The sequence below is a fragment of the Pituophis catenifer genome, unplaced genomic scaffold (genome assembly GCF_029215685.1).
Source record: "Pituophis catenifer annectens isolate HBS135680 unplaced genomic scaffold, rPitCat1.0.hap2 SCAF_3, whole genome shotgun sequence".
Lineage (NCBI taxonomy): Eukaryota > Metazoa > Chordata > Lepidosauria > Squamata > Colubridae > Pituophis > Pituophis catenifer.
Genome location: NW_027256883.1, coordinates 74380360 through 74404174, shown reverse-complemented (window position 1 = coordinate 74404174; position 23815 = coordinate 74380360). Strand labels below are relative to the sequence as shown.

Sequence of the window (23815 nt, the reverse complement as noted above, 5' to 3'; positions counted from 1 at the left end):
TTCAAGATTAGTCAAAATTTGCTAGGAAACCTTTACTGCTAGTCTCTGGACAGTGTGGCACTGTTTTTAATAATTTAATTTGATTTTTTTTAAATTTAACCACTTATATATATAATTATGATTAGTAGCTGCTGGCCTTCCCGCAAACTATAGAATCATGGCTTAGGACCCGGGTACTTGCGGGACCGCCTACTACCACCAATAGCCTCCCACCGGCCGGTACGCTCCCATAGAGAGGGGCTCCTCCGGGTGCCGTCAGCCAAACAATGCCGACTGGCGGCCCCCAGGGGGAGAGCCTTCTCTGTGGGGGCACCTACTATCTGGAACGAGCTCCCCCCAGAGATACGGAGGATCCCGGATCTGCACACCTTCCGCCGCGCCTTAAAGACCTTACTATTTCACCAGGCCGGCCTGGCCTAATTTTCCCCCTCTTTTATAAAAGATTTTAAAATTTTAAATATCTTTTAGTATTTATATATTCAATTTTAAATTGGTTTTAAAAGTTTGGGGTTTTAAATTTGTCAGGGCCAAAATTATTTAATTTGATTTTATTCTATTTTTTAAATTTTGTATTGCATGTGTTTTTATTGTTTGGCTGTGCACCGCCCTGAGTCCTTCGGGAGTAGGGCGGTATAGAAATCTAATAAATAAATAAATAAATAAATAAAATAGGTTTATTAAGATAGTTAGAAATTATGTTGCAATGGTGTACTTCTGTTTTTAGAGCCCAAGGGCCACTCCCAGGAAGTTTAAAGAGATAGTCATGAACATCCGCCTTTCCATGTCCAGATTCCTCCCCTGCCCTTCTAGCCCTTTCCTTCTTCTCTAACCAGTGATCTCCATTGCTCATGGAGAGTCATCGTGCCTGGAGGCTGTCGAGTCAAATCAAGGAGGACAGAACCCCAAAAATGTTCATTTTGCTTCTTCCAGGATTTATTGCAGCTTGGTCAGTGTTCCTCTCCAGCCAGATGTCTCCAGTAACTGCCCTACCAGTTCAGAACACTACCTCTTCAAGGTACAACCATTGTATGTTTCTCTCTGTCTTGTTCTAATTCCTGTAGGTGCAACAGATAGCCCCGATTTAGGGCTGATTGACAGTTTGTTGTGGCTCCCTTGGTTGGGACGTTGTTGTATAAATACTTAGATGTTTTGGTGATAGAGTTGATTGGTGCCTTTGGCATCATGCAAACACCTAACTATAAGGTGACAACGTGCTGCCTAGTTGGGATTGTCCATCCCAGTGTCCTGACAGGACTGCTGTATCGTTGCATTGAATGGGGGAGCGCCGGTCAAAATCCTGCAGGATGAAAAACTTAATAAAGTTACTACTTTTCTACTCTGACTGATACAAGATGGCAAGACGTTTGCTTCCTATTGTTTAGGATTGCTGTTCTTGTTCTTTTCTAATATGGAAGGTAGTTTCCAGTTTTTCGAAAGATTTCAGAGAAATCTCAGAGAAGAGATAGAAATTCTCTTGAACAACAGAAAAATGATAAAATTTAGTGGAAGCCACAGTGGACATATTGGGAGGCAAAACTAAAGGCTTATTGTTTGTAGGATTTGTTAACTAACTCAGAGTCATAAATAGCATCTATGATTTCGGATTCTCCTAAACGATTCATTTGGCTAGGCTAGACTAGTCTGGGCTGGGCTAGAATAGAATAGAATAAAATTAGAATAGAATAGAATAGAATAGAATAGAATAGAATAGAATAGAATAGAATAGAATAGAATAGAATAGAATAGAATAGAATAGAATTCTTTATTGGCCAAGTGTGATTGGACACACAAGGAATTTGTCTTGGTGCATATGCTCTCAGTGTACATAAAAGAAAAGATACGTTCATCAAGAATCATAAGGTACAATACTTAATGATAGTCATAGGGTACAAATAAGCAATCAGGAAACAATATCAATATAAGTGATAAGTATCCAAGCAACAGTCATAAGTGGAAGGAGATGGGTGGTGGGAACGATGAGAAGATTAATAGTAGTGCAGACTTAGTAAATAGTTTGACAGTGTTGAGGGAATTATTTGTTTACCAGAGTGATGGCGTTCGGGAAAAAACTGTCCTTATGTCTAGTTGTTCTGGTGTGCAATGCTCTATAGCGTTGTTTTGAGGGTAGGAGTTGAAACAGTTTATGTCCAGGATGTGAGGGGTCTGTAAATATTTTCACAGCCCTCTTTTTGACTCGTGCAGTATACAGGTCCTCAATGGAAGGCAGGTTGGTAGGAATTGTTTTTTCTGCAGTTCTAATTATCCTCTGAAGTCTGTGTCTGTCTTGTTGAGTTGCAGAACCAAACCAGACAGTTATAGAGGTGCAGATGACAGACTCAATAATTCCTCTGTAGAACTGTTTCAGCAGCTCCTTGGGCAATTTGAGCTTTCTGAGTTGGCGCAGAAAGAACATTCTTTGTTGTGCTTTTTTGATGACGTTTTTGATGTTAGCTGTCCATTTTAGATCTTGCGATATGGTAGAACCTAGAAATTTGAAGGTCTCTACTGTTGATACTGTGTAGTCTAGTATTGTGAGAGGTGGAAGTATGGAAGGGTTTTTCCTAAAGTCTACCACCATTTCTACTGTTTTGAGTGTGTTCAGTTCCAGATTATGCACTTTTCTATAATCTATTACTTAAAAGCCACCTTTATCTTCTCTTTACTGAATTCTTTTTAATCCTCTTTCTGTTTGTTTCTTCTTTTACCATAAATATCTGTTTGCTTGATACTTAAGTCAGCCTATTTGTAGCACAGTTGCTATGAAACAGGGATCCATCTGAGTTCACAGGAAGGAGTTGCATTGTCTGACTAGAAAGAGGTCTACTTCTCTATTTTCTTCTAATTTTCTTTTTAAATTAGCATTTACATTACCTAATATATGTAATCTAATTATTTTACATTAATCTGAAAAATCCTCGAAAACAGGTCAAAAAAACCTCAAAAACGGGCTGAAAAAAGCCTCAAAAACGGGCCAGAAAAAGCCCCAAAAATGGGCAAAAAAAGATTGGAAAAAGACAAGAAAAAGGGGAGCCCAAAAAAGGGCTGAAAATGGTGTGTGCAGAGACCAAAAACTTTTTTTTTGTTTTCCTCTTCTAAATTTAGGTGCATCTTATCGTCTGAAAAATACGGTAGGTAGGTAGGTAGTAGGTAGGTAGGTAGGTAGGTAGGTAGGTAGGTAGGTAGGTAAAGAGAGAGAGAGAGAGTTCCCTTATATTTTGTCACCTAGATATTGTAAATCATATTCCTTAAAGCAAGTAGAATAATTTTTCAAGTAGAACAAAAAATAGTTGCATGGATGGGATGTTTTTTCGTCATCTCATTATCTAGGCGCTAATCTGTGGTTTATCATACTATATTTGTTCTCCAGGCTTGAAAACATGGACAGCATTTCTGCGTCAAACATCAAATTTGTCCTCAACATCTTCAAGAAGGTTACTGCAAATGATTCTTCCCCAAACTTGTTTTTTTCTCCTTTGAGTATATCTTCTGCACTGCTAATGGTCTCGTTGGGTGCCAGAAATAACACAGAAGCTCAGATATTAAAGGTATATCAAGATACAATTTATCAGAAAGGGAAAAGGGGGGGTTGGCTGTGATCTGGTCCCCACCCTTGCTAGCCAGTTATGAGAACATCTATTTTATTCATTTATTAAATTTATATGATGCCCATTTTGCAATCATGCAACTGTGGGCGGCTAATCTAGCATCTGGTCTAAAAAGTTCCAAGTACACCCATCAACTCAACCTGGCTACACTCCTAAAATGATGCTGTTTATGCGATTGCCAACTTTCTGATTAGCTTTTGAAAAATGCAGCAAGCTCAACAGATGCCATTATTATCAAGATTATTTAACTCTGCTCCCAATTCTCATCCAGATTTGGGGTTCTGTTTGCATGAGGATGGGAGCAGCTCCTATTTGCTTGGAATGTAAACAGCATGCATAGGAAGTCTGATAGGGATTCAGCCCTCTGTGCTTGACTTCTTCAAGGTCATTATGGCAACTGCTGATTATGGAAATAGCAATAGCACTAAGACTTATTTACTACTTCGTAGTGCTTTACAGCCCTCTCTAAGCAGTTTACAGAGCCAGCATATTGCCTCCCACAATCTGGGTCTTCATTTTACCAACCTCAGAAGGATGGAAGGTTGAGTCAACATTGAGCCATTCAGAATCAAACTCCTGATGTGAGCAATGAGTTAGCCTGCAATACTGCATTCTAACTACTGCGCCACCATGGCTCTTAGCAAATGGTATTACTTTGGACAAAAGTCTTTAAATTGAAGTCCCACAGTTTGAAAAACCATTTTTGTGGATCCTAGAGATACCCTTTACTACAATTACCCCCAGATCAGGACAATTTAATGATATGCTGTGGTAGGAAAAACATGCTACCTCCAATTTAAGTCCTAAAATTGACTTCATTTTCTTTTAAATAAAAGGAACTCTGAACTTGGGGAATGGAAAGATGGACTAGGACTTTCAAACATGGAATAGTCCAAACATGTGCAGGAAAGTCAGGTCAAGCTTAAATTTTAGGAACTTTATGGACACCCGTACTATATCAATTTCCTGGGCAACAGTGAGGAATCAGTTGCCTTTAAGGAAGGGTTTTAAAAAAAAAACAATCAGCCACCTCTGAAAGCTTGGGGTTCAAGCACTACCCAAATATTAACTAGGCCCAATACTGTTTGGCTTTCTTTAGCCATTAACTTTAAAAGCTATACATCTGCAGGTAATCCTTCAAATAATTTACCTCCAAAATATATAGAGATCATTTGAAATATGTATGTTTTCCAAGGTCTGCTATTGTGGTATTACATTTTGAATTAATGTTAAACTTAATTTGATTAAGCATATGTCATCTTATAGGTGCTCTGTATACCCAACGATGGAGAGGTTCACCAAAGATTTGAGAAACTTATTGCTGATATCAACAAACCAGTCTCAAACCAGACTAGCCTCAGTCTAGTCAACCAGCTCTTTGGAGAAACATCATATGATTTTCTTGCAGTAAGTTACATACATGTTGGAGAACTGGCTGGAAACAACCATAAATGCTCTGTTTGTTCTAATGTTTGCCTATCTCATTGCAATTGCAGTTTGGCTCTAATAAAGTACCAAATATTCCTATAGCTTTACTTGGTCCATTGAGTTATCTGGAGGGGAAATTTAAAAGTCTAGCTGCTTTTACTGGGAATGTTACAGGAATACACAATAGGCTGTTCCTAAATATAGAACTTTCAAATAAAAGTTGTAAATAGAACCACGTTACCTATAATTGCCAGATATATTTTGAATAAACTATGTTAATTTAGGATAATTCCATATACTTCCTAATATCTGATATAGTTTTTCTAGGCTGCCCAATGGCATTGACTGGTTTTAGGTAATATTCAGTGTAATAAATAATTACACTGTAAGTATTGTTGTAATAAATAATTTCCAGATTGTTAGGTCAAAGAAAAATGAGACAAAATCAATTCTTGTTCTTTATATTTGCTTCTGTTGTTGAGATGTCATTGTTTCTTAAGTCATTTATAGAATCCACTCAGAGATTATACCATGCAGGTCTGGAGAAACTTAACTTCACACAAGCTTCAGAAGATTCAAGAAGACATATAAATGCCTGGGTAGAAGAAAAAACATCAGGTGAGAATGATAAGAGTTAATTAGTAGCTGCATTAAGTAAGATATGCAATATTGTGTGGGCCTGTGAGAGAGACAGACAAGGCAGGCAAACCCACCATAGTTAACCATTACTTGCTACATAGAAGCTCATCAAACCTGAGATGAAATTCTAGCCATAAATAGATTATTGGTTTTATTGATAGACACATCTGAGCATATTTCCATTATTTAACTTGCCTGCTGTTTAACTTGTATGTGTGTAATAATCTTACTAAATAATTATATAAGATGGGCAACTAAAATAATAAATAATAAATCTTATCCGTCAATTAAAACAGTTTTTTTAAAAAAAAACCTTTCACAGGTAAAATTCAGGATCTGCTTGTCCCTGGAATAATTGATTCACTTACAAAACTGGTTTTGGTGAACGCTATCTATTTCAAGGGAAACTGGGCAAATAAGTTCAACAAAAATTACACAGAGGAAAAGCCATTCTGGATTAACAAGGTATTCATTTATTAACAGAGTAAAAGAGACATTCTGAATATTTTTAAGTGTGTTATTTTGCATATATCTGAAGCAAGTGTGGAATTAATTTGAAAAATTCCTGTAGCAAAGAAATTGGTTACTCCGTCCATTTTATTGATCTTCGTAGAAATGGATGAATCATGAAGATCAATCATCTTAAATCCTTCAGGCTTTGTGTGTAGCTATTCAGACTTTTCTCTCATTGAAACTTTGCGCAGGGATTTTTAGTGCAGCACCACTCCCACTAATTCTATGTGATTAGCCGCAATAACTACGGAGCGTTTAGTGAATATATTTGCTGAGAATGTGGATCTATTATGTATTATCACCTGGACGTATTCGATGGAGGAGGAACAGGCACAATATGTTTCTATGTTGCTCTCCACAAGCAAGCCTAGTTTTGATATTATAAAATTCTGTTCATTTGACAAAACTGCTGATTAAAACCACTGACCTGTGTTTCATTCCATTCTTTTCCTCACAGAATTGATAGTTCGTTTTCCTAAAGATCATAATCTTTGTCTGTTTTTTTAAAATCTAATCCTTAATATTCTAAAATTATTCAAATTCTGTGAAAAGTAAATGATCACTATGTATAAAGACTGGTGGATTGCTAAGACATGATAAATTGTCATATACTGTAAATCCTCAGTTTGTCTTAAGCAAAAGATGAAAGATTTAAGCAGAGGGGAAAAAAACCCTAAGGATAAATACATGGTAGAATTATTTGCATTTATTTGAATGATTTCTTCTAACACACATTTTCCCCACCTGTAGAAAGAAAAGAAAACAGTGCAGATGATGTTCAGGAAAGGAGAATACAACATGGCCCACATATCAGCCGATCGGATTTCCATTCTTGAGATTCCATACGATAATGATTACTTGAGCATGATCATTCTGCTCCCTGATGAGATTACTGGATTGGAAAAGGTGAGTTTTTCTTTCATGAAACAGAATTTAAGCCCTTGTCCATCTCTGGTACTAGATGTACGCTGTTCTTTTTAATATTGAAGCTTGGCTTTCTGCCATTATAGTTGACTTGTATTTTCCCTTATTTTGAAAAGATGCCAAAAAAAAAAAGAGTCTAAAAAACACCAGCGAATGCATTTATATTTCAAAGTATTGTATACAAAGGGGGATTCCATCTGTAGCTGTTGTGTACAAGGCAGTTGATAAGGTTGCCAATAATGTACAGTATTTCTTCTGATATTATTCAAATGCAAGGGATTCAGTTTTTGATTCTTCAGTTTATACTGTTTCATGTTGAAACAGCTACCAAGGTTCATGTCTTGAAGGAAAGAATAAACAAGTTCATATAGCTGAGGTATTTTTGTGTGTGAGTATCAGGGGTGGGTTCTACTTACCTTTACTACCGGTTTACAATGGAGCCATCCACACGCGTTTGCTTCGCATGTGCAGAAGCGTTCTGATGATGTTGGGGTTGGTGAGCGGAGCCTCCCAACCGTAAGCAACCCACCACTGGTGGGTATGTGCCTTCAACTAAGGTTTAGCTTCTGGCAACTGTCTGGAGAAATTCAAGTAGTTTATTTGGCAACATTTTCAGAAGTTGTTTGCCCTTGCCTGCTTCCTAGGGCTAAGAGAGTGTGACTGGCCCCAAATCACCAGATCTCATAATTCAGATCAAAGTGATGATTTATAGTCTAGTGCTTTTAACCGCTATACCAAACTAGGTCTCGTTGTTTAGTTTTCTTTTAGAATTCCTTTTAGCTTTTAGCATAATTGTAAATTATTGGGTTTTCTGGAATAAAAATTGGGATAAATATTTAATACAAACCTGAATAAATTGTAAAAATATTCATTATCAGCACGTGAGTTTTCTCTATATATTTGTCAGGGCTATTGGGTAAACAATTCTAGAACTAATGATTCTGCCAGGTGGATCTGGTTTATATTCCACATGTTATTTAAAGAATGTAATTGAGTTAGAAATCTTTGAATAGACAGTAAAGTTACACTTATATTCCTACTTTTTCTCCTGGGTCCAAGATCTACACTATTTTTGTGACTTAATTATCTTTCCTAATGTTCTAGGAAATACAAGAATTTGCAACTGTTTTGTAAGATTTCAGGATTTTTCTGTCATTGTGAGCCCCTGCATCATACTTGTGTCAGTATCAGGATAAGTCATAGTGTCACGTAACTAGGAATTTCTTTCTCCTTTAATGCTTTTCATCTTATTTTAGCTGGAGAGAGAAATTACATATGAGAAACTCATGGACTGGATCAATCCAGAGAGGATGGCCCCAACAGAAATTGATCTCTCCTTTCCCAAATTTAAATTGGAAGAAAAATATGACCTGAAGCCGGTTCTGAGAAGCATGGGAATGACGGATGCATTTGATGAAGACAAGGCAGACTTCTCTGGAATGTCAACTAACAATGATTTAGTCATATCTGAAGTTGTTCACAAATCATTCATAGAAGTCAATGAAGAAGGGACTGAGGCAGCTGCTGCCACTGGAATAAACTTTGTATTTTACAGTGCAAGGTTGCCATTAAATGTCATAGTTGACCATCCATTCCTCTTTTTGATTAAGCTGCGAACTACAAACAGCACCCTGTTCCTTGGTAGGTATAGTTCTCCATAATGGGTGCATCCAGCATATTTTGGTACAATGGCTCTGACCCTTAATTCCTCATCAGATTTGTTTAAAACATGTAGTACTCAACTTTCAATATCACACTTACGATCTTCTCTGTAATTAGGGTAGAGATAGTTCCTTCGTAATACTCCATAATACAGGACTTTAAATCTTTCTTTCCAGGATAGAATCATTTCTAATCTATTCAAGAAAATAAGATTTTAGTACAGGTGTTCTGACTGGTAGATGAATCCTGCAAAATTGCTTTGTTTATAGGAATGTGGGCAATGGGGAAATAGTTGCTAAGCATGAATCAAGGTATTACATCACAGATGTAACTATCCATTTGCCCAGTATCCATTTCCATGTGATGATACAAGTGCAGTCAGTTCAGCTTCCATTGTGACATCATGGTTTGTTATTTAATGATGTCATGGCTAGCTGTAGTTGCCTCTGCTTTGCTTATAATAGCAAGTGTTAGAATGATCATACATATTTTTGTGATCATCATTTAATCAAGCAATTTGATTCTATGCTACTCAAGTATTTACAAATGATATTTACCTTATATAATTCTTATTTTCCTGCAGTCTTTCATGTAATCAATATTGAAATAAAAGAGCATTTGATTATGTTGCTTCCAAATTTATTTAACAGTTGGTATGGTGATAAGACTCTTTACATCACAGGTCCCAATCCCTGGTCCGTGGCCCTATACCAGTTCATGGTCTGTTGGGAACTGGGCGATGCAAGTGTCAGATGAGCATGCAAAGCTTTATTTCAATATGCACAGAATTAGATTGACTGCACAAATCCTTCTGCTCCCCCACTGCCGCCGATCCATGTAGTCAAAAAGTGGGGACCACTGGTTTATATTATTCAGTCGCATATCACTGACACTCATCAGTTATGCCCAAATTGCATTTCAACTAGTCCTTGACTTTAAAGCCCAGAATTACAGTCTTACGTTTTTGCGGTCATAAGTCACATAAGATATTATGTGACCAGATTTAGTGCTATGATCATTATAATGATGGTCTTTAAGTGAACATGCGGTTGTTAAGGAAATCCATTTTCCCCAATGGGCATTTTTTGCTGGAAACTGGAAGTGAAACCTGGAAACTGGCAAAAAAATTGTGGTCATGGCACCATTCGCCATAAAAGTGAATCAATTGCCAAGTGCCCAAAATACAATCACATAATCACAAGATGTGTGCCTGGGTAGCTTAACTCTGAGACGACATCATAAGTAACCTCTGGGATGGACTGTTGTAACTTCATTAAATGGCCAGTTGGAAGACAATGATGACCTGTAGGATAAAAAATTATTTATTGGATTAACAGCATGGAATGGATATCCAAGTGTCAAGTGTCCACTTGATTAAATTCATTATTTTGATATTGAAAGTGGTAAGGTGGATAAAAAGGCTGGTGGGTATTGCCTCTCCTCTTTCTCCATCGCAGCTATCTATCAAATCTTCTAAATGCACAAACTTTAAAAAAAAAACCTATTAGAAATCATGTTAAATAACTGTTAAATAAATTTATTTAACAGTTGGTATGGTGATAAGACTCTTTACATCACAGGTCCCCAACCCCTGGTCCGTGGCCTAGTATCAGTCCATGGTCTGTTGGGAACTGGACCACGCAAGCATCAGATGAGCATGCAAAGCTTCATTTGCATATGCACGAGATTAGATTGAGTGCACAAACCCTTCCACTCCCCCACTGTCGCCGATCCAGGTGGTCATGGGACCACCGGACACTTGCCATAAAGGTGAGTCAGTTGCCAAATGCCCAAAATACAATCACATAACCAAAAGATGTGTGCCTGGGTAGCTTAACCACATCATAAGTAGCTCTGGGGAGGACTGTTGTAACAGGATAGAATGGATATCCATTTGAGCCAAATGTCCATTAAATTAAATTCATTATTTTGATATTGAATATGGCAAGGTAAATAAAAAGGCTGGTGGGTATTGCCTCCCCTCTCTCTCCATCACAGCATGGCATATCCCACTGATCCATCTATCAAATCTTCTAAGTGCACAAACTTATAAAAAACCCTATTAGAAATCATGAATGAATGAATTCTGTAATACAGCCAAAGGGCAACAAATAAGCACTATGCATCCAGTTAACAGAATAAAATGTAGTAGAAGAACCAGTAATGTAAAAGTAATGAGACATTGTACAGTATTAGCACTGTGAGAAATGGATTATCACTTTTGCTGGTTACATTTTCAATCAATTTATTACAGTCTTAGACCAGAGACCAGAAGAAATAAAAACGCTCAGTAAATATACATTTAAAAATTCTAGGATAAAATAATAAAATGACAACTCAAATCTATAATAAAACCCAGTCTCTCAATTATACAGGGTCTAACTATACTACAATTACAATCACAATCCATAAACTGTGTGGCCCATTGTAGGTTCAATGCTAAAAGGAAAAAGACTAAAAAAAACTCTCTGTAGAAGGAACATCTAAGGATCATGTGACCCACAATCTCCACCGATCCTGAGCCACAGGAACAGAGTCTTTCTGTCAATAGTATCTTCTTATACTTGCCGTATAGGACGGCCGATGGAAGTGCAGGGCACTGTGTGAGTGAAAATGCTTTCCAGTGGTTTGCTGACTCCAACTGACTAAGATAGCTGGCAGGAGCAACAACATGATGCCACATCTCATGGCATCTGGAGCCAGAAACAGCAGAGCTTTCCCTAAGTCCACCTGCCTCTCAATGTCCTCCATCCTTTGTCGGAAGGTTTATCTTGCTAAGTCATAGTCCACCTTGAGTATTGAAGCTGGGGAGAAGCCTGATTTGGCAAGGTTGGACTCGACAGCCTTGATCCATGATGAGGAGAGTTTGTCTTGGAGGATTAATGGGTTACATTATCTGCTACTATATTCACCATCCAACAAGAGTCACAAAATTTCGCATAATACCCTAAAAATTCACAATATAGCAGGGCATACTTTATTAATAGTAATAAATGAATTATTACCTAGTAGTGAAGCTGCAGAATAACTAGATTCCTTATTATGGAAAATGCAGAATCAGATAGTTGGGGGCAATATGCTGACATTGTAAACTGCTTGGAGAGTGTATGAAGTGGAATATTCTGTAAATCTATGTGCTATTGCTATTAACAATCACATGATTCACTTAACTGCACCAATTTGCTTAACAACCCGGGAAAAGAGGACATAAAATGTGACTCACTTAACTGCCTTCTTTAACAATATAAATTCTGGACCCAATTGAGGTTGTAAGTCGAGGACTACCTACAATATGTGCTGGTTTCTCTATTGTGGACTCTCCCTAGCTTTTATACTCTATATAACTCAAAGCAGCAAATATTCCTAATATTTCCCCTGAGCAATTTGATATGAATGACAGCCATTTTATCCTCACACATAGTTTATACATTTTTTTAAAAAACTGTTTATTATTCTTAACATGCAAACTATGATACATTTTTAAAAGATAAAATGTAAATAAGATCCAAACTCAGAGAAGCATAGCTAGGAAATTCAAAGGGTTTTCAAGTTTCAGGATTGAAATTAAATGTGTTTAGACATTAAGTGAGCAAACATTTTAAGCCAGATATTCTTTAAATTTGGATATTTACTTGGATATTGGATATTTGTTTTTTACTGCCATTAAGAAGAAAAGACATTGCATTTATCTTTCCAGGAATTATTCTTACAACTCTGTTATCAGGTGCTTCATTTCAACCCAACAAAAGAAAGTAAAAAATTTTCATAGGATGTAGACAACCTGAAAAAAATAAAATAAAGGAAGAGAGCAATTCTGCCATAAATATTGTATATAAATAAAATGTGCATGTACACAGTGCATGACTATCTATTTCCTGTTTTGTTCTATTTTTCACAGTACTCTTCCTTATTTTTGACAATGTATCAGCAATTTTTTCACCATAGGAAGAACCAAGCTAGCCCCACTAATTGCTTCTTTAAAGTTATCATTTTCAATCAGTTGTGATGAATGATTTTATTCTGGAATAATTTTATGCTGTACTGAACCTGAAAACTTTGTGTGTGATGGCAACATCGGGGGTGGTGGGGGTGGGGGTGGATTTTGATTCATGTTTTCAGTCATTAGGAGTTTCTTTGATAAATGTTTCTAATTCTTGAAGGAACATAGAAAGCTAGGTACAGCCTGATAAGAGAACTGGTTCAAACCATTGAGGATATTGATGTTCATTACTTGAAAACTCATTATGATATAAAGACATCTCCTGAATATGAAGATGAGCTTTAACGAGATTGATGTTAGGCACAAATAATCAGGAACAGCGGTTGAATTCAAAGCACTAAGAGGTTACTCTTGTCATCTATACGCAAGAATGTAAAGCTAAATTGGCGCTGGACAAAGGTCAATGGAATTCAACAGGGGCTGGACTTGGGTCCCTCATGGCTGTGCAATGACCAAGCTAAACTGGCGCTACAATAAGGGTCAGTGAAATTCATGGGGAACTAGACTTGGGTCCCTTGAGACTGTTCAATGACTCTAAACTGATTGTGTGTTTTACTGCACCCCCCAGCTCAGCCTGTTCATCTCCTACAGTCATACTAAGAATGTCTATGGAGATTCTCAGTCATCCAGGTCATGGTTCTCCCAAAGGTGCTTTTTCAAAAGGCAACTGGTCTTTGCTTTTCCTTGAAGTTGTTTCACTTCTTATCCAAGAAGCTTCTTCAGTTCAGTTACAGAACTGAAAAAGTTTCTTGGATAAGAAGCGAAACAACTTCAAGGGGGAAAAAAGCCCAGTTGCCTTTTGAAAAAGCACCTTTGGGGTATACTAACTATATTATGGGATCCTGTGGTATGTTATATGCCACATATTAGAGTTATGGAGCACGTGTGCTCCATCAGAGATATGTCAACCGATATTAACCAATGAAAGAACTCACTCCAAACTCAATATGTTGGAATTGTATATCAAGTGATTCTCTATCTTTCTAAGTATAACCCACTCCTGGTACACCCCTATTTAGTGAACAACCTACTGCATATAAGTATTATATTTTTAGATTCGGCTTCTGCATCACTTAAGCTGACGACCAATTGTCTCTTACATTGCATGTTTCATTGAGGGCTGCATCAGGGCTGTGATTGACCTTGGGGGACCAGGCAGTTGTGGCCGTGTGGTCAGGTGTGGCTGACTGGGTGGGTGGGCCAACTGGATGGGCATGGCCAGCTTGACGCCACTCCCCAAACTGCTTGCATGTTTCCTCTTCATACTGGATAAACCGGGACAGCTCTGCAAACAGTTAAAAGCCTGGTAGACCAGTACCTCTGCTAAATCCTAAAGAATTGTCATATGACCATCAAGCCACACTCACAAAATAAGCCACGCCCACAGAACCAGTAGTAAAAAATTTAGAACCCACCCCTGGCTGCTGGGTAAACAATTCTAGAACTGCAGCGGTGTCAAACTCAATTTCTTCGAGGGCCAGATCAGCATTGTAGTCTCCTCCATGTGCCAGCTGGGAGTGGGGAGGGAGAGAGGCAGGATGGACGTCTCCTGCAGCATCCTGTGTGCCTGGGTAGCTTAACCACATCATAAGTAGTTCTGGGGAGGACTGTTGTAACAGGATAGAATGGATATCCATTTGAGCCAAATGTCCATTAAATTAAATTCATTATTTTGATATTGAATATGGCAAGGTAAATAAAAAGGCTGGTGGGTATTGCCTCCCCTCTCTCTCCATCACAGCATGGCATATCCCACTGATCTATCTATCAAATCTTCTAAGTGCACAAACTTATAAAAAACCCTATTAGAAATCGTGAATGAATGAATTCTGTAATACAGCCAAAGGGCAACAAATAAGCACTATGCATCCAGTTAACAGAATAAAATGTAGTAGAAGAACCAGTAATGTAAAAGTAATGAGACATTGTACAGTATTAGCACTGTGAGAAATGGATTATCACTTTTGCTGGTTACATTTTCAATCAATTTATTACAGTCTTAGACCAGAGACCAGAAGAAATAAAAACGCTCAGTAAATATACAATTAAAAATTCTAGGATAAAATAATAAAATGACAACTCAAATCTATAATAAAACCCAGTCTCTCAATTATACAGGGTCTAACTATACTACAATTACAATCACAATCCATAAACTGTGTGGCCCGTTGTAGGTTCAATGCTAAAAGGAAAAAGACTAAAAAAAACTCTCTGTAGAAGGAACATCTAAGGATCATGTGACCCACAATCTCCACCTATCCTGAGCCACAGGAACAGAGTCTTTCTGTCAATAGTATCCTCTTATACTTGCCGTATAGGACGGCCGATGGAAGTGCAGGGCACTGTGTGAGTGAAAATGCTTTCCAGTGGTTTGCTGACTCCAACTGACTAAGATAGCTGGCAGGAGCAACAACATGATGCCACATCTCATGGCATCTGGAGCCAGAAACAGCAGAGCTTTCCCTAAGTCCACCTGCCTCTCAATGTCCTCCACCCTTTGTCGGAAGGTTTATCTTGCTAAGTCATAGTCCACCTTGAGTATTGAAGCTGGGGAGAAGCCTGATTTGGCAAGGTTGGACTCGACAGCCTTGATCCATGAGGAGAGTTTGTCTTGGGGAATTAATGGAGTGCAGGTTACATTATCTGCTACTATATTCACCATCCCACAAGAGTCACAAAATTTCGCATAATACCCTAAAAATTCACAATATAGCAGGGCATACTTTATTAATAGTAATAAATGAATTATTACCTAGTAGTGAAGCTGCAGAATAACTAGATTCCTTATTATGGAAAATGCAGAATCAGATAGTTGGGGGCAATATGCTGACTTTGTAAACTGCTTGGAGAGTGTATGAAGTGGAATATTCTGTAAATCTATGTGCTATTGCTATTAACAATCACATGATTCACTTAACTGCACCAATTTGCTTAACAACCCAGGAAAAGAGGACATAAAATGTGACTCACTTAACTGCCTTCCTTAACAATGGAAATTCTGGACCCAATTGAGGTTGTAAGTCGAGGACAACCTACAATATGTGCTGGTTCCTCTATTGTGGACTCTCCCTAGCTTTTATACTCTATATAACTCAAAGCAGCAAATATTCCTAATATTTCCTCTGAGCAATTTGATATGAATGACAGCCATTTTATCCTCACACATAGGTTATACATTTTTTAAAAAAACTGTTTATTATTCTTAACATGCAAACTATGATACATTTTTAAAAGATAAAATGTAAATAAGATCCAAACTCAGAGAAGCATAGCTAGGAAATTCAAAGGGTTTTCAAGTTTCAGGATTGAAATTAAATGTGTTTAGACATTAAGTGAGCAAACATTTTAAGCCAGATGTTCTTTAAATTTGGATATTTACTTGGATATTGGATATTTGTTATTTACTGCCATTAAGAAGAAAAGACATTGCATTTATCTTTCCAGGAATTATTCTTACAACTCTGTTATCAGGTGCTTCATTTCAACCCAACAAAAGAAAGTAAAAAATTTTCATAGGATGTAGACAACCTGAAAAAATAAAATAAAGGAAGAGAGCAATTCTGCCATCAATATTGTATATAAATAAAATGTGCATGTACACAGTGCATGACTATCTATTTCCTGTTTTGTTCTATTTTTCACAGTACTCTTCCTTATTTTTGACAATGTATCAGCAATTTTTTCACCATAGGAAGAACCAAGCTAGCCCCACTAATTGCTTCTTTAAAGTTATCATTTTCAATCAGTTGTGATGAATGATTTTATTCTGGAATAATTTTATGCTGTACTGAACCTGAAAATTTTGTGTGTGATGGCAACATCGGGGGTGGTGGGGGTGGGGGTGGATTTTGATTCATGTTTTCAGTCATTAGGAGTTTCTTTGATAAATGTTTCTAATTCTTGAAGGAACATAGAAAGCTAGGTACAGCCTGATTAGAGAACTGTTTCAAACCATTGAGGATATTGACGTTCATTACTTGAAAACTCATTATGATATAAAGACATCTCCTGAATATGAAGATGAGCTTTAACGAGATTGATGTTAGGCACAAATAATCAGGAACAGCGGTTGAATTCAAAGCACTAAGAGGTTACTCTTGTCATCTATACGCAAGAATGTAAAGCTAAATTGGCGCTAGACAAATGTCAATGGAATTCAAGAGGGGCTGGACTTGGGACCCTCATGGCTGTGCAATGACCAAGCTAAATTGGTGGTACAATAAGGGTCAGTGAAATTCATGGGGAACTAGACTTGGGTCGCTTGAGACTGTTCAATGACTCTAAACTGATTGTGTGTTTTACTGCACCCTCCAGCTCAGCCTGTTCATCTCCTACAATTGTACTAAGAATGTCTATGGAGATTCTCAGTCATCCAGGTCATGGTTCTCCCAAAGGTGCTTTTTCAAAAGGCAACTGGTCTTTGCTTTTCCTTGAAGTTGTTTCGCTTCTTATCCAAGAAGCTTCTTCAGTTCAGTTACAGAACTGAAAAAGTTTCTTGGATAAGAAGCGAAACAACTTCAAAGGGGAAAAAAGCCCAGTTGCCTTTTGAAAAAGCACCTTTGGGGTATACTAACTATATTATGGGATCCTGTGGTATGTTATATGCCACATATTAGAGTTATGGAGCACGTGTGCTCCATCAGAGATATGTCAACCGATATTAACCAATGAAAGAACTCACTCCAAACTCAATATCAAGGAGTTTGATGCTGTGACTCCCGATGATGTGGACAGGATTTTGGGGAGACTTAGTATGGCCACATGTTTACTGGACCCGTGTCCCTCCTGGTTGGTACTGGCTTCATGGGGAACTAGACTTATGTCCCTTGAGACTGTTCAATAAGTCTAAACTGATTATGTGTTTAACTGCATCCTCTAGCTCAGTCTGTTCATCTCCTACAGTCGTACTAAGAATGTCTATGGAGATTCTCAGTCATCCAGATCATGGTTCTCCCAAAGGTGCTTTTTCAAAAGGCAACTGGACTTCGCTTTTCCTTGAAGTTGTTTTGCTTCTCATCCAAGAAACGTCTTCAGTTTCTTGGGCATACTAACAATATTATGGGATCCTGTGGTATGTTATATGCTATATATTAAAGTTATGGAGCAGGTGTGCTCCATCAGAGATATCTCAACTGATATTAACCAATGAAAGAACTCACTCCAAACTCAATATGTTGGAATTGTATATCAAGTGATTCTCAATCTTTCTAAGCTGCTTCTCTCTTGGATGAGGTGCCCTCTTTGCTTGTGTATATAAATAAAGAGTAGAGTCCACCTTTTGGCTTAGGTTCTAATGGATCGACTGACATTTACAGGTAATATGTGTGCATGTGCTATTATTTGTGTACATGCATCTGAGCATAAACAAAATATTCATTCAAATGCAACTGAGAGTGTGAAGACCAGCACTGTCTCTGTACAAAGGAGTCAAACTTTAGCCAAGATGAAATCTTCCTGCATTCCAGGAACAGATCTCAGAAATCAACCAATCCCATACCACTTACTTGCTTAAAACTACCAGTAGCATCTATGAAGAAAAAATACATTTTTATTTATTAATGTGAGTAGCATATTTTCCATAAACTCTATTATTTCATTTTAAATGCATTCAGAGGTCTAATCTCCAAGATTATTGGGGAAATCATTCTAAACTGCAGAAGGGGTTTTTAAAGGAATTTGGGATGTTGCAAATCTGAGCAGTAGCCTCTTCTAACCTCATTATCTAAATTAGAAGCATAGGGACCAAGAAGATAAAGGATGCTTTGGAAAGGGCTTAGCTACAGGCCTTTAGGTTCTCATTTTCCTTCCGGTACCTGTATGTGAGCAGTCTAAGTGTCTTCATCTGATTACTATGGAATGAGAGGCAGAATTGACTATCCCTTCTCCTGACTTCTCAGTCTGCTCCATTGTTTAGAAATGGGACTTACAACACCCAGGAAGACTATCAGGTGCACAAAGGAACAGGGCTGGGAATTACAACAAGAAGGTTGTTTGCATTCGTGAACTGGTGTAACACTCTGCTTTCAGGAGGAATTCTACCTTTTAAATGGTGATCTAATTGATTTGGGGACACCCCAGTGGTTCTCCCCGGTTCAAGCAAACCGGTAGCACTATTGGTGGGAGGCTCCGCCTAACCGCCTGGACGTCATCAAATACAATCTGCACATGTGCAGAAGTGGCACACACGCGAGCGAACCGGTAGCAAAGGTAAGTATAACCCACTTCTGGTACACCCATATTTAGTGAACAACCTACTGCATATAAGTATTATATTTTTGGATTTGGCTTCTGCATCACTCAAGCTGACAACTAGTTGTCTCTTACATTAGAATACTCCAAAATGTTTGTGTAAACAGTGGGCTCATTTAACAGATAAGGTCTGGTGAAACTCTTCTGGGTGTGGAAACCGCTGATTCAGCCTAAAGAGGGAAAGGTGCAATTGATCTTGAAATAATCTTTGCACATAGATCAGGGGTGTCAAACTCAATTTCATTGAGGGCTGCATCAGGGCTGTGATTCACCTTGGGGGACCAGGCAGGTGTGGCCGTGTGGTTGGGTGTGGCTGACTGGGTGGGTGGGCCAATTGGATGGGCATGGCCAGCTTGACACCACTCCCCTAACTGCTGGCATGTTTCCTCTTCGCATTACACCAGGCCAAAGCCACACAGGCCCAAGGTTTCCTCTTCACATTGGGTAGACCAGGCCAAGTCAACGTGGGCCAGCCCATTATATTTTCAAGGATGATCCCGTGGGCCAGATCCAACCACATTGCGGGCCTTGTGTTTGAGTCCCCTGATATAGACCATCGTTTATCCATATACAAATATCTAAATTGCTTTGGGCTTCCAGTTTACCAAGAAATAGGCTATACGAACTGCTGCAATAGCACTTACTTTGTGGGTTACTGAGGGTTTGTTTTTTTTAGAAAAATGTATTAAGATTAAATGTTTGATTTATGACAAGAAAAAAGTTATTTGCCATCTGATTTGCCACAGCCCTCTCATTGTGCTTCAGACGTCTAGTTTAGATTCTTCAATGCACTGAAACTCATGTTCTGAGCTTCTACTTCACGGGTGTCAAACTCACAGCATATTGCCATCATGTGACATTTCGTGACATTTTTTCCCTTCGTGGAGTTGCGATGGTTTTGGCCTATATGTGACGCATCCAGTCCACGGGCCGCGAGTTTTACACCCCTGCTCTACATGTTATACAGGAAACTAGAGGAGGAAGAAGCATAAAGTATATTTGGTACCTTGAGTTATTTATAAAAAATAATAAAGGCGGAATAAAAATAATAAAATAATATATCCTAGTAGAGTAACTTCTGGAAGGGAAGATCCATGCAGTTTCCTTGGCATAATGTACAAATACTTCAATCCCGCCTTCTTCCAGGATGTTTTTCTCTTATCTCAGTCTATCCCTGCAATTTCCCAGAAGTCTCCATCCAGATTCATCCTGCTTAACTTTTCAAGATTAGTCAAAATTTGCTAGGATACCTTTACTGCTAGTCCCTGGACAACGTGGCACTATTTTTAATAATTTAATATTTTATTTATTTATTTGTTTGTTTGTTTATTTATTATTTATTTTATCAAGCATATATAAGATAACAGGTAAAAGTATAAACATAATTTGAATATATGAAAAAAGTAAGTAAAAAGGAATATTAGGACAGGGACGGTAGGCACTCTGGTGCACTTATGCACACCCCTTACAGACCTCTTAGGAATGGGGCGAGGTCAACAGTAGACAGTTTAAGGTTAAAGTTTTGGGCATTTGGGGAAGAAGCTACAGAGTCAGGTAGTGCATTCCAGGCATTGACCACTCTGTTACTGAAGTCATATTTTCTGCAAACGAGTTTGGAACGGTTTACCTTGAGTTTGTATCTATTATTTGCTTGTATATTGTTGTGGTTGAAGCTGAAGTAGTCATTGACAGGAAGTACATTGTGACAGATAATTTTATGTACTATGCTTAGGTCGGACTGAAGTCAGCATAGTTCTAAATTGTTTAAGCCCAAAATTTGAAGTCTGGTGACATAAGGTATTTTATTGTGGTTAGAGGAATGGAGGACTTTTCTCATAAAATATATCTGGACTCTCTTAATTTATGTCCGATATGCAGTGCGGGTTCCAGACAGATGAGCTGTATTCAAGAATTGGTCTAGCAAATGTTTTTTATCCTCTAGTTAGTAGTACAACATTACCAGATAAGAAGCTATGCAAGATTAGGTTAACAACTCTTAATGCCTTTTTGGCAATGTTGTTACAGTGGGCTCAGGCACTTAGATCAATAGAAATGAGTACTAATTTATAACCACTTATATATAAAATTATGATTAGTAGCTGCTGGCCTTCCCGCAAACTATAGAATAGGTTTATTAAGATAGCTAGAAATTATGTTTCAATGGTGTACTTCTGTTTTTAGAGCCCCAAGGGCCACTCCCAGGAAGTTTAAAGAGATAGTCATGAATATCCGCCTTTCCACATCCAGATTCCTCCCCTGCCCTTCTCGCCCTTTCCTTCTTCTCTAACCAGTGATCTCTATTGATCGTGGAGAGTCGTTGTGCCTGGAGGCTGTTGAGTCAAACCAGAGAGGACAGTACCCCAAAAATGTTCATTTTGCGTCTTCCAGGATTTATTGCAGCTTTGTCAGTGTTTCTCTCCTGCCAGACGTCTCCAGTAACTGCCCTACCAGTTCAGAACACTACCTCTTCAAGGTACAACCATTGTATGTTTCTCTCTGTCTTGTTCTAATTCCTGTAGGTGCAACAGGTAAGATTGACATAGCCCCGCTTTAGGGCTGATGGACAGTTTGTTGTGGCTCCTTGGTTGGGACGTTGTTGTGTAAATACTTAGATGTTCTGGTGATACAGCTGACTGGTGCCTTTGGCATCATGAAAACACCTAACTATAAGGTGACGTGCTGCCTAGTTGGGATTCTTCATCCCAGTGTCCTGATAGGACTGCTATATCATTGCATTGAATGGGGGAGCGCCACCCAAAATCTGGCAGGATGAAAAACTTAATAAAGTTACTACTTTCCTACTCTGACTGATACAAGCTGGCAAGATGTTTGCTTCCTATTGCTTAGGATTGCTATTCTTGTTCTTTTCTAATATGGAAGGTAGTTTCCAGTTTTTCCAAAGATTTCTTGACTACACCGTTTGCATCTATAATTTCAGATTCTCCTAAATGGTTCATTAGGCTAGAACAGAACAGAACAGAACAGAACAGAACAGAACAGAACAGAACAGAACAGAACAGAAGGAATTTGTCTTGGTGCATATGCTCTCAGTGTACATAAAAGAAAAGATATATTCATCAAGAATCATAAGGTACAACACTTAATGATAGTCATAGGGTACAAATAAGCAATCAGGAAACAATATCAATATAAGTTGTAAGTATCCAAGCAACAAAGTAACATAGTATTAAATTTATACTTAATTATAATGAGATAGCGTTTAGTATTTAAAATAGTCAACGCAAATTGAACAAAAGGATTTACCGGGATGTAACTATGAATAAGTATTTGGGGGTTCGATACGACCCCCGGTTTGTCCTTCTCTGTGGTTGTCTTTATGTGTTGTGTTGTTTACCCATATATAACTTATATTTGTTCAAAAATTACACTATATGTTTTTTTATCTGTAAATAATTAATAAAGATCTATTTTTAAAAAAAATAAGCGGAAGGAGATGGGTGGTGGGAACGATGAGAAGATTAATAGGAGTGCAGACTCCTATTAATATACATATAATATATGTAATCTAATTATTTTACATTAATCTGAAAGATCCTCGAAAACAGGTCAAAAAAAACCTAAAGAACGGGCCAAAAAAAGCCTCAAAAATGGGCTGAAAAAAGTCCAAAAATGGACCAGAAAAAGCCCCCAAAAATGGGCAAAAAAAGATTGGAAAGGGGCAAGAAAAAGGGGAGCCGAAAAAAGGGCTGAAAATGGTGCGCACGGAAGCCAAAAACTTTTTTTTGTTTTCCTCTTCTAAATTTAGGTGCGTCTTATAGTCTGAAAAATATGGTAGGTAGATAGGTAGGTAGGTAGGTAGGTAGGTAGGTAGGTAGGTAGGTAGGTAGGTAGGGAGATAGGTAGGTAGGTAGGTAGATAGAGATAGAGATAGAGATAGAGATAGGGATAGGAATAGGGATAGGGATAGGGATAGGGATAGGGATAGGGATAGGGATAGGGATAGGGATAGGGATAGGGATAGGGATAGGGATAGGGATAGGGATATATACTGTAGATATATAGTAGATAGTTTCCTTATATTTTGTCACCTAGGTACTGTAAATCATATTCCTTAAAGCAAGTAGAATAATTGTTCAAGTAGAACAAAAATATAATTGCGTGGATGGGATGTTTTTTGGTCATCTCATTATCTAGGCGTTAATCTGTGGTTTATCATACTATATTTGTTTTCTAGGCTCGAAAACAACAGCAGCCTTTCTGCGGCAAACACCATTTTTGCCCTCAACTTCTTCAAGAAGCTTAGTGCAAATGATCCTTACAGCAACTTGTTTTTTTCTCCTTTGAGTTTGTTTTCTGCACTGCTAATGGTCTCGTTGGGTGCCAGAAATAACACCGAAGCTCAGATATTAAAGGTATATCAAGATACAATTTATCAAAAAGGGGAAAAAAGGGAGGTTGGCTGTGATCTGGTCCCCACCCTTGCTAGCCAGTTATGAGAACATCTATTTTATTCATTTATTAAATTTATATGATGTTCATTTTGCAATCATGCAACTGTGGGCAGCTAATCTAGCATCTGGTCTAAAAAGTTCCAAGTACACCCATCACCTCAACCTGACTACACTCCGAAGATGATGCTGTTTGTGCGATTGCCAACTTTCTGATTAGCTTTGGAAAAGCTGTGACTACATCTAAGCAGGAAACCAAGACATCGCATTTAACTTGATTTGGTTTTGAAGAAAAATAAAAATAAAGGAACTTTGAAAGGCATTTCTACTACAACTTTTGATTTTGCTCATTGTATTTAAGCCAGAACTAAGAAGGGTGACAAAAG

The 23815-nt window shown here is 38.0% G+C and overlaps 1 protein-coding gene across 1 annotated transcript; it reads left to right on the top strand.

Moving 5' to 3' along the window:
- Nucleotides 1-809: 809 nt before the first annotated feature.
- LOC139314825 (serpin B6-like) lies at nt 810-9396 on the top strand. Its single transcript, XM_070940742.1, has 7 exons — nt 810-1015; nt 3368-3545; nt 4872-5012; nt 5534-5651; nt 5995-6137; nt 6936-7091; nt 8366-9396. Exons 1-7 carry the CDS (start codon nt 849-851, stop codon nt 8768-8770), a joined length of 1308 nt encoding a protein of 435 aa, XP_070796843.1. The 5' UTR covers nt 810-848; the 3' UTR covers nt 8771-9396.
- The last annotated feature ends 14419 nt before the right edge of the window (nt 9397-23815 follow it).